The sequence below is a fragment of the Seriola dumerili genome, unplaced genomic scaffold, assembly GCF_002260705.1.
Source record: "Seriola dumerili isolate Sdu_G_001 unplaced genomic scaffold, Sdu_1.0 BDQW01000052.1, whole genome shotgun sequence".
NCBI lineage: Eukaryota > Metazoa > Chordata > Actinopteri > Carangiformes > Carangidae > Seriola > Seriola dumerili.
Genome location: NW_019174307.1, coordinates 4685129 through 4697462, shown reverse-complemented (window position 1 = coordinate 4697462; position 12334 = coordinate 4685129). Strand labels below are relative to the sequence as shown.

At 40.9% G+C, this 12334-nt stretch overlaps 1 protein-coding gene across 2 annotated transcripts in view; it reads left to right on the top strand.

The window, feature by feature from the left end:
* Positions 1-12334, top strand: part of LOC111218136 (neuropilin-2-like) — a 92836-nt gene that overhangs the window by 54433 nt on the left and 26069 nt on the right. For both annotated transcript variants that reach the window (XM_022740267.1, XM_022740266.1), the window contains exons 9-11: positions 1756-1931; positions 2440-2613; positions 3970-4114. In XM_022740267.1, coding sequence (XP_022595988.1) covers positions 1756-1931; positions 2440-2613; positions 3970-4114 — 495 coding nt within the window. The remainder of the gene's footprint in view (positions 1-1755; positions 1932-2439; positions 2614-3969; positions 4115-12334) is intronic.

Genomic DNA, 12334 nt, shown 5'->3' with positions numbered 1-12334 from the left:
ATCTGGCTATTTCTGTTACTGTGATCTCCAGAGATGATATTCCCATCGACTCCCACTGCACTCCTGCATTAAAACGCCTGCTGCTGGAGTTCAGTCGCTGCTGAAACAGAAATAAAAAAAGAAACATCAAATAAACAACATAATAATAGAGTTTTCTTCTGGCTAATCAGTTTCCAGGTCTGTTACAGAGCTTGAGGGAACTCATCTAGCATGGGCTGTAGCTGTTGCTGTTTATTGTTGATTCATTATTTACCATAGTGAGGCGCGGTTGCAAACGTCACAACATTAAACTTTCATCTCCACGAAGCCCAGTAGAATGTCACCATCAATCACCGTCACCCTTCACTGTCAATCTGCTCTCCCTTCCTCTCTCTCTCTCTCTCCATCTCTCTCTCTCTTCGCTCGCATCTCTCGTTATCTTTCACACCCTTTCTATTCACATGCTCTCTTTTCAGTTCATCTTTCTGTTTGACCTTTTGTCTGTCTCTTTATCTCCTCCTTGTCCTTTAACTCCTCCTCCTGCACCTTTTATCTTGCCCCTTCCTCTTCTCTTTATTTATCCTTCTGTTTCCCTCCCTAACATATTCTGCTTTCATCTTTTCTTTAATCCCATAATGTTTTCTCTTCATTTCCAAATAGAAGTGGTCACTTTTGTCGGTTCCCTGTGTTTAGTTTTTTTGTCATTATTTATGGCGATACCATATTCTGCAGCTTGTTAGACTAAAGCACATTTGTCAGTGTAATAAACAGCATCCCTTTGATCTGCAACATGCTTTCATTTAGTTCGTCTGTTTGGGAGTTCTCTGGCTCGATTCCCTATGAAGAATCCCCTTTGGTAGCTCGGTTAAAGTTATGCATCAACTTTGCAGCGGTAGGAAGGAAAAATAATGAAATGGGTTGATGGAAAGCAGCTCAGAAGGGCTGCGGAGTCTTAACACACTAGTTGTTGTTTTAACAATTCATGTCGAAGCCACACAAGAGTCTTGCTCCGAGATGAGATCAAATGGTTGCACCAAATTATTCCTGACCTGAAAGTCACATTCATTCGTGAAGATCTTTTAGCAACGCAGCAATCTCATCTAGCCAGAAAATCCAATAGCCTCTAAAGAATAATGATGAACGGCATGTGTTGGCCTGTTACTTTCAAATTACTTTACATTTCCACCACTCCAAACTGTTTTTCACTTGAATATCTACCTTCTTGGCCGCCTCTAATTTCATTTCACATTTTCTTGAGGAATAAAATCAATCACAAACATCTGCTTAATTTTTGTGTCAATTTTATATTATTTCTGTGCGGCACTGCAGTTGAAACTTGCGAGTCCATTAACAAGTCTTTGTTGTTGGTTTATTCAACAAAGATCTAACATGAATCTTTTTAATGCAAAAAATGACCAAATTTGTATGAGTCTTTTCACAGCAATTAGGCTTTCATATTGTTTGTCCTGTGCCTTTGGTTATTGGACATTTTTAGCAGCTGACTATTAAATCTTTGATGCTGTGGAGATCTTTGAAACATTAAGAGAGAGGAGCGCAAAGTTTTGTTTTCTAAACAGTCTCTTCTTGAAACTGCATCACTATGCAATGATAATATTACTTAAGAAAATGCATCAACCTTCATTCCCATCGTGGACTGATTGTAATACCCCAGCAAAATGAACAGAAATCACCTTCCCACCTGTAGAAGCAATCAAACAGTTTATGTAATGATTAATATAAAGTATCCTTATTCCCTTTTCTCTGTCTCCTGTTTAGATGCTCCCTGCTCAGAGCTGCAGGGCATGTTGTCTGGGCTGCTGCCTGACTCCCAGATCTCTGCATCCTCCATGAGGGACATCCACGGCTCCATGGGGGCAGCCAGGCTGGTGGCCAGTCGGTCAGGCTGGTTTCCCAACCCAACGCAACCCATAGCGGGAGAGGAGTGGCTACAGGTATGTCAGTGTAACTTTTACAAGTGTTCTTCTTTTTAACAGAACAATATTATGTTCTACAGAACTAGTCCCTTGTTCCCAATTGAAAAAGACACGCTGAAAGTAAGGGGCTACAGGTGAGGTTCACTTTACTGCATCAGACAGTAAATGTTGTGAGTTGGTGGCCTCAGCAAACAAAAGGTGCAGCAGAGGATATTAGAGGAATAAACCATGTGAACATGAAGGAGACAAGATTAAGAAAATGAATCGATATTATACAAAAGCCAAAGATCTCAATGCTGCAAACTGCAAAACAACACAGTGCGTCACACTCTCACATCGCGTTCAGGAAATACTGTAGAGATGCAAAGAAGAAGCTGGATGTGGAGCCTGACAACTTCTCCAGAGTTCTCTAACCGAAAACCAGCTGATTGATCGTATGCTAGGGAAAGCCACAGTAGGCGGGAGATGTGGAAAGTGGCTTCTGTGGTGCAGACAGCGAGCTAACATTAGTAATTCTGTGTTGCAGGTGGACCTCGGCGTGCCCAAGATGGTGCGTGGCATTATTACCCAGGGTGCAAGAGGGCTGGAGGGCAGCACCAGCGCTGAGAACAGAGCGTTTGTCAGGAAGTACAAACTGGCGCACAGCTTAACCGGCAAAGAGTGGACCTACATCACCGACAGCAAGACGGGCTTTGCTAAGGTGAAGGAGGGGAATACACACACACACACGCACGCACAAACACATACACACACATAATCATGTCTGTCTGACACATACATATGTACTGTCTTCTCTCTGATTGTCACTGTCAGTTCTTCCTGATTTGTAGTTTTATTTATAGCTGTCTTTCAACTAAATCCCTCTTCACTCTCCTTCTCTTTCCCTCCCTCTTTGCGTCTGTCTCTTTCTCTCTCGGCCTCGTCATTTTCAGCACACAAAAAAAAAAGAAAAAGAAAAGCCATTTTATTACAGCCTCAGCTCTGATAATAATTCAATTTAATCACCTCACTCCTCATTCTCCCTGCCTCTGTCTTTGCTTCTCTGTAAGTCCTTTGTACTCTCCCTCTCTGCCTTCCTCTGTCTCTCTATCCTCTCGTTCACTCATCGTCTATTTGTCTCTCATGGGTGTTAATTAAAAATGTCTTTCCTGCATCACCACCCAACACTGCTGGCAATCTAACGCACTATGAGACAGGGCACTTTAAACTCCGTTCTCTTTTCTGAGAATCAGTCTTAAAACCCTTTAATAGTACTACTGAGTGCCTGGCTTTTCTCCTGATGCTAAAACCCTGTTCTCTCTCATCTGTCTGTCTTTTTAAATGAGCATCCTGGGAAATTCATCATACGTTTTTAAAATTCCAAGAATGGAGGAGACAGAAGATACAATTCAATTAATGAAACCAATATTACAACTTTCACAGCCCACATTTTTTTTTCGACAGCATTAGTGTAGTCAAGTCAGTTTGCAGCTCGTAATAAATCTTTCTGCCGGAGGGTTCCGCAAGCCGCCTCAAAAAATTATATGAAAATCAAAGGGAACACACCCTCTGTTGTTATTTTTATGGCACGTCACACTGTGCTGGGAAACAATGCTGATTAGGAATGTTATATGACTCTGGAAAGACAAGGTTACCATTTTCCTATTGTTTTAAGTGTTGGAGCAATGAAATGACAAAATTTGAGTACCTCTGCTGTTTGCACGTTTCTCCATTGCTTCAGAAAGCTCACCCACAGTGTATCGGTATCAGTGTACACATTCTGACATTTGACATGAGTCAAAGCTTGTCACTCCATCTTTTGTACCCCTGAAAACCCCTACTTTAAATAAGCAGCTGTCATCTGGCAACAGAAATTGGCCATTAGATAGATTTTCCTGTTGAGTGCATGAACTGAACTCAGGAATGTCAAAATTGGCAGGAAAATATCCTTAACACCAGGGGAGATATGTTTTATCCTTACTTCATTACTTGTTGTGAACACAGGAAAACTCTCTCTAACAACGCTCTAAACATTACTAACATCCCTATCAACTTGCCTTTGCTTCCCTCCTCTTAGATTTTCGAAGGGAACAGCCACTACGACACTCCAGAGGTGCGGAGGTTCGACGAGATAGTGGCCCAGTACATCAGAGTCTTTCCGGAGAGGTGGTCGCCCGCTGGGATTGGCATGAGGATGGAGGTCCTCGGCTGTGACCTGCCTGGTAAGAACACACTCGATAACAGAAGGCTACACACACTTCTAGGCAGAAATATAGACACGCAACATAGAAATCGACTTGCACACAGATGAACTTACAACTCTGAGCTTGCAGGAGTGTGCGCTTGTGCACGTGCAAAGAAATGCACACAGATAAACAGACTAGTCAGACTAACACAGTGTCAGTGCCCTCCTTTGTGTATGAGCCACTCATAAAATACCACACACAGTGTAAGTTTAAGGAAGACAAATTATCCACCAACTGTGATCTAGCATGATCTTGTCCAAATCATACATAGTATATCATCATAACTATTATGATACTGCTGCATATTTATGTATATTACATAATCTATAAACACGGTTACCAAAAAAACATTACTGACTTGAATGTACTGTGTAAATCACAATATTAATGTCTTTGTCAAGTTTTATAAGAGTGTGTTTCAGTGCATGTTTGGTTGTGTGTTTGTCAGTATTTAAATTATGTGTGTGTGTAAGCGTTTGTGTGTGTGTGTGTGTGTATGTGTGTGTGTGTGTGTGTGTGTGTGCGCACACTTTTGTATTTTAATCTGCCATTGTTTATAGCTTTGTGTCTCTGCCTCTGTATTTGGAGTGTGTATACAGTATGTACTGTATACACTATATACTCATGTGCATAGTGTGGGTGAAGTGGTGGGTGACGTTAATCATCTTGCTCTATAGGAGATTTTGCAACATGTCTGGATGGGGATTAACATGTCTAGGTCATGGGAATTTTACTAAGAGTGGCCAGCTGTGTAGTTGTTCTGTATTGTGTTCACAGCCTATTATGTTCATAACATATAGCTAGTGTGTAGTGGAAGATTATGTGCAGGACATGGTCTGCTTAACTTTGGTTTTCACGACCAATCCATTATCTGTTAAAGATGAAAAAACATCAACTTTTCTTTTTCAACTCTTCCATATATTTCTCTACTGAAGGACTGGTATAAACAGTTGTTTATAAAGTGTGATAATTTAGTGTAAGTGGCGATTAATGCAAAGTAGTAGTCTATAGGTGTCTGTATTTGTAAGTACCATTTAGTACAATATGTCACTGATGTATGCAGTTTATTTGCCGTGGAAAGCAAATTACTCTCAGCTGCACAATAATTTCAGTAATATAACCGACCTTAGTCCAAAGGTCTTTACTTATTACTTAACCTTAGTAATAATTATGTGCTACATAAATTCACCAGCAAATAAAGTATAGACAATGGACACCCTGTCACGGAGGTTGTCATATTAATAATTCATATCCTACAGTATGTAATGAAAAAGTCAGAGCCCAAATACAGTCTCAATAACAGTTATTATATTTACATCTAAAAAACTGTATATTTAGATTCAACCATATCTTTATATATTAGTTACAAATGGCCTGTTTAAAAATGCTGCTTTCATGGCCAACTTCCTCTCCTCTCCTCTCTTCTCCTCTCCTCTACTCTCCTCTCCTTTTCTCTCCTCTCCTCTCCTCTTCATGTGGCATCACATCTTATAGCTGTAGTCAGGTTGTGACGTGTTACAGGTGAAGACAAGAACAGGAAATGACACATACATTTCCCAGTGGACATGAAGTGGGCTGTTGGTTGCAACTGATGGCCTGTGTGTGTGTGTGTGTGTGCGTGCATGCGTGTGCGTGCGTTTGTGTGTGAGAGAGACAGAGGGCCTGAAGGAAACGATACATCCTAGATGTGTCAGGACTAGCCAGGGAACTGGTGATGATGGGGAGAGAAGGGACCTCCCCTACTGTTAACACAGGGTTTAACAGGTTACCATGGATACATTAGACATCAAATTCAGGCATAATACAGATTTACAGTCTGGCTCAGGGAGAGATTTTACTTTGAGGAACAAGTAATTACTTGTGAGAAAATGCGGAGTATTCTCTGTTATAATACATCTAACAGAAAGGTAGAGCAGTGGAAAACTGAAACTACTAGTGTTTTGTTTTTTTTGTGACACCTTTCCCCCACTATCGTTCATTGTAGATTTATGGTTTTACATGATTAAAAGGATAGCAGAACTACTGCATTATATTGTAGCCCATTTACTTCTTTCTACATCTATTTCAAAGTTTTTTTTCTCATTACACTTTGTGGTTTCAAACTTAGCTCAAATTTTATGTCTCCCATTTAATGACATCCTTAATGAGAGGACATGAAAGTGGCATGATTAGAGGATATTTTTCCTCTTGGAAACTTCTTTTTTTTTTTTAATTATGACTTTCAGGTGACTGGCAATAAGCAGAATCTAAATTATCAGGGCACTGATGTGAAACCCTCAGGCACACTATAGTAAGAGTGACCTTGACTGTTGTATACCAAGACTGCCAACAAATTATTTCCCTTTAATGGAGATAAATGTTTTATAATATTTCCAATCCTGCTGGCTGCAACCTATGTGATTGCACCAGCAGTGTTTTTTTTTCTGTCCAAACACATTGCTTGTTATTGCACATAATAACATCATGAACACCCTATCTGCAGCCATCATCTCCATGATCACAGCACGGATCAACCTCTTGGCTACTGGAGTTGCTTTGATTGTCTGCTCGTCTGGCTGTCTGCGTCTGCATGCCAGATGTTTGCCCTCTGGATGTAATCCGTGCATTAGACATGATAACAGTTCATTCCCACTTCACATGATCACTACAGCAACCGCTGCTGCTACCATCCTAAATACCTAAACACCACACACAAAGATAATTCTACATCTTGGTGGCTTAGAGCAAGTTGATTTAGTTGAATTTCTGGTTTTTAATTGTCTCCACACGATGTTGTGTGACGTTAGGATAATAACACAGAAAAACGCATGATCTCACCATGCTATGCAGGCACAATCATTTTGCCGGTGCTATAAAAACGAAAAGAGAGAAAAGAGCATCTAACCAAAGACAAGACAAAACACATTTTGTTTCTCTTCTTGCTTGTGTGCTTATTGTGCGTGTGTTTGTGTGTGTGTGTGTGTGTGTGTGTGTGTGTGTGTGTGTGTGTGTGTGTGTGTGTGTGTGTGTGTGTGTGTGTGTGTGTGTGTGTGTGTAGTGAGGGTTGAAGTTGTAAAGGAAGATAAAATATTTAATAGAGTGCATCAGCCTCAGTCCACTGAACACGGCTGTTTACACATAAGCACACAAAGTCGCACACACATGTAACTCTAGTGAACCTCTCCTGTAAGTTCGGACACACAAACGCATAGACGCACACAGACGGGAAGAAAGACACAAAGTCGTACAGGAAAAGACTAAACGCCGCCTTTCCATCTCCGCTCAAATGAAATCCTTTGAGGTTGGTTTTCCTTCCTCCATCTAATACTTTCCTTTCCTCTAAACAGGTGGCATTAAAAACAGTTCAAGCCCCGATTTCTTTTTTCCACCAAGCATTATATCACATTAAAAGGGGCGGCCTGTATCTCCTATAAAATCTGAACTGTGGGAGTTCCATGTTTCCCTCAGTGTATACAGTCGAGCCGCAGCCCCGCCTTGTCTCCTTCAGCTGCTCGGGAACTGAAGGAGTGAATTGATTAACTGATGAATAAATAAGAGGGGACATCATCAGTGTGAGGCAATCACATGTTCACTGACATACTCACAAGCATATACACACACAAGAGGCCGGGTCTGCAGTGGATGCAGCAATCAGAGTGGCCCTTCTATTATTCAGTGGTTGGTTTGCAGACCTCTATTCTTCCTCTCTCTTTTTTTTTTTTTTTTCTATGTGGACCCTGGAAAGAACATAGACCTCTACTGGTGAGGTCACTGTTGCATTTTATTGAGCGTATGACTATTGGAATTACAGTATGAGAAAACCAGCTTGTATCTAAGTTTACCTCCTGTCAGCTGTCTGTCATAAATAAACCTGGACCATTGAAATATAATATAAGTCACATCAATATTTAGTCTTCAACAATCATAACTATAAGGAGACAAGCATCCTCTCATTCATAGTCTCCGAAAACAGTGTCTATGTATTTATGTGTAAGCTCCTTCAGGCTAAATTATTCATCATTTAAAAGTAGAGAAAAAGACAATACGATGTGATGTCAGTCAGAAACCCCATATCCTCCAAACATCAGCTTTAACAAACTCACACAGACTTTGCTTTTCCATTACTGGCCCTGTATTGTTTTCATACTTTACAATGAAGCATACTGACCTGGCCTCGGGGCTGCAAAACAATTTCCTCACATGGGAGAGACAATCTCAGCACCCAATTACAATGAAGAAATCCAAAATTACGGATCCAGGGTTCTTAGGGGGGCACACAATAATGTAGTTTAGCATCTCATTATTGCGCCAAACCCTCGGTGCGAAAACAGAAACAAAAGCCAGAATATTATTGCAGGACTCATTCTAATCATTCACGCTAGCTATGGAGGCAACATGTAATTTAGGTCTTGTAACCTATTGGATTTGAACAGAGAGCTGCCAAGCTGCCAGATTTGTTCATGTTTTAAATGACTGAGCTATCAGGACATCTGCTATGCTCTCATCTCTTTCACTCCACACCTAGTTGTTGGCAGGCAGGCACATATGTACACACACACACACACACACACACACACACACACACCACCTGTTTGGCATAACGACAAAGGTTTGTTATTAGTTTTGTAAATACACGCTTAGTTTCTCATCTCTATTGAAAACTATAATGTTATGGGTGGGGTGCTTGAGGAGCATAGAGCTTCTGAGAGAGAGAGAGAGAGAGAGAGAGAGAGAGAGAGAGAGAGAGAGAGAGAGAGAGAAAGCAGCTTTGTGTCTGGAGTCTTTTCATTCATCCGCTGTTGCTCTTTGAATCAGATCTTCCCTTGTCATGAAATCTCAGACACTGCCAAACAGACCCCTTACCACTGTGGTCCAACAAAACCACAATGATTAACCCAGTAAGGGCACTGCAGCTGGTAGACTATAACACTCATGGCTGGTGGCTTGTTTCTGCGGCAAGTGAAGCTGGGCCAGTTATGGCAAACAGGTTGGCCCCATGACTGACCGTGTGTCAGTTTGAATCTCTGAAATACCTCAACAAAGAATCTTTGAACAAAGAAAAAAATAATGGCCAGTCCAGAGAAGACATGATTGCATGTGAATTTTTATGAATGTGAAGCAGTGTGTTGTTGGAAAAAAATACTGGGTCAAATCGTCCTGTAGGGAGTCTAAATAAAGGTTAGAAATAACAGGAAGTTTATGACTAACATTGTAATAAATAGTAGTGAATTAACTGTATCTGGCATTCGCACGTTGATGATGTTGGACATGGGAAAACACACAAACACACTCAAACACATCCGTAGTTACAGCGGCACCCCGGAGGGAAACGTTGTTTAGAGTTCTAGAACATTCTAGAGGTGTTCTGCTGTTCCAGGTTTCCAGTCAGTCGTTCAGGTTTAGCCAATTGTGTGTGTGTGTGTGTGTGTGTGTGTGTGTGTGTGTTAGTGTGTGTGTTAGTGTGTGTGTTAGTGTGTGTGTGTGTGTGTGTGTGTGTGTGTGTCTGTCCAACATTGCTGATCGCTTTCACATGTGAGCCGTGGCTTCAGTCCAGACCCTTTCATGTGATTGGTGGGATGTGTCCTTAGTTACACCCACTCATATCTCTCCACTGCTCCTCCTCCTCCTGCCCCCCCACCCCACCCCCCTCCCCTGAGATCAGTGTGATTATATAAACACATTTACCAACAATGACAACTACCAGATTGCCAAATAGTAATGAAACTTATTAGATGCAATTTATTAGAAGCATTTTACTCTTAGAAATTATATATCAAAGCGTCCTGTCAAATAGTTTTATTCTTAGTAGTTTTAATAGTATTCAAACAGCATGCAATGGGTAGATCCATAGTATTATCAAGTCATTATTAATAATAATTTCAGCCAAAGTCTTTTAAAACTAGGTCACGTAAAATAAACCATAATAAGTAGCTGGGTTTGCTTTAATAAGAAGTTAAGAGTTAAGTTTACAAAAAGCTGATTCCTTTGTTTTATTTCATAAAGTTACAGACGTGACCCTGCTGGTGCCGACAGGGAGCTAGAGTGTGCAGATGTTTGTTGCTTCAGCAGAACCTACTCCATCTCCACCCCTTCTTTGACTCCCTTCCCATTAGAAGAATGCAATCACTCCTGTGTCCTGCCAGTGCTACTATAACAACCCCCCTCCCCCCCTCCCCTCTCCACAACCCCTCTCTTAACCATGCAACATTTTCAAACTGCTTTTAAAAATCTTGGTTCCTGAAGAGATAACTGTTCAGCGTTTTTACAGGACACCAGTAGCATGTTCCAGTGTGGCTGATGAGCCAGAGCACTGGGGCGCCTGACTGACAAAATAAATCACTTGCTCACCACTGCAGAGGGGTTCAATCCTCGGTTGCACTGCTCCTCGCTCCGCCGTACGTTTCAACAAACACAGCAGGGCCTGGAAATCAAGCACACACTCAAAGAAGTTAGTCAGCTATTCTAAACCATATATAATCATGTTCGTTTCACTTCAGGAGGACATTCAAGTTTATCTTCTCCTCCTCCTCTTCCTCCTCCTCCTCCTCCTCGAGATATCACACATTGAAACACTTAGCACTGGGCACAGGTTCATTGTGGGTGCCTGTGTGTTTATATGTGTCTGTCTGCAAAAAAAAAAAAAAAAAGCTTGTGTTCTTCCAATATAAATATTTAGGTTTGGCTCACCATGTTTTTGCAGTGTTTTCCAGTATGCCTGCTGCTGTTTTTCTCTCTTTCCTCATCCATCCATCCATCCATCCATCCATCCACCCATGAGTCTTTCACTGTAATAAATACACCAACAGCAGACAATAACTATCTATCCTATTGATATTTTCTGATGCTCAAGAATACCCGTGATGTTTGAAAGCACAGTGAAAAATGAGCCTATATTTTCAGTGATGTTCAGAAAAACACTGTCAAAGTACCTGCAATTTAATATGGCCAAAAAAGCACTGATTGGACCTTGGAAGTTGTTAAAACCATATCCTTGTTAACAGATTACTGCTCGGTGATCTTGGAAGCCGCGTCTCTCTTCTCCTGAGAATTTAATGGCATACTTGCTTAATGGTTTTTGCCACACTTAAATTCATTTCCTTTGTAGCTGACTATGGTTCACTGATGTAGTTAGCCATTCATTGCCAGCAGCTTCTTTTTATCATCTCAGTTGTTGTCGCACTTAGCTTGACACTTAAGGCTATAATTACAATCACATACCTTGTGGTGCTTTGTTGCACAATGGGCTAATGAGCAATTCACTGTCAGTAGTTTTCCTGACATAAAGAGCATCTTCGCTTATCGTGTCTCAGCTGTTTAGCTCATGGCTCTGCCTTTTAGCCACGCTCTATTATGGGTGGCTTTTTAACCACAGTCATGTGCTTAGTCTTATACCACCAATACATTTTACTGGATTACAGAAAACTCTCCTTCACTGTCTACTAGACATTAAAACTTGTGGTCCAGTGCAGCACTTACCATAAAACCAGCTATTATTGGTAGCTCGCTGTACAATGGGCTAATTAAGCATGTAGTCTGGAAAGGGTTTCCTGCTGCAAAGAACTCATTTTCCCACCCACTCATCTTCAGAAGAGGGAGTCATAATTAGTCTAGCATTTTAAGCTAGACACAAATCAAACCTGCACTTTTGGTTTTTTAAGTACAGTTGTCTGATTTGCCATTCAGGTCACAGGCATGATTTTCATCCAAAAACACTCATGTTTTCCACCATTACTTCTCATTTGATGTCATACTTAAACATTTGACTGCCCCATTCTTGGTAGTTCAATGACTAAAATCAGTTTTACTTACTAGTTTCCAAGTTTCCTTTCTCAGACAACGCAGCTAGTCTTTTGATTCATAGCATACAGTTTTAGTAATGTACAAACATGCACCATTTGTTATTTCCCAGATTTGGAAGCAGTTTATAGCAAGTGTATGTAGCTATTCGCCATATTGTACTGTAGATAGCTGTTGAATACACTTTCATGTGCAAGTGAGCAACGTTTAAGTTAATAAGATAAAATGTCTTTTTAACAGTAAATTGCACTTACAGTGAACACATACCAGCAGCAGACCAGTTAGCCTGTGTTGTCAGATATCAGTAGAGGTCCCTGTTACAGTAAAGAGAATATTTACCCAACTACACACACAGGCAGAGTCCGCCATCTAGTCTGTCAGTCAATCACATAGTCATTAAGTAAAAGACCCCACACACAC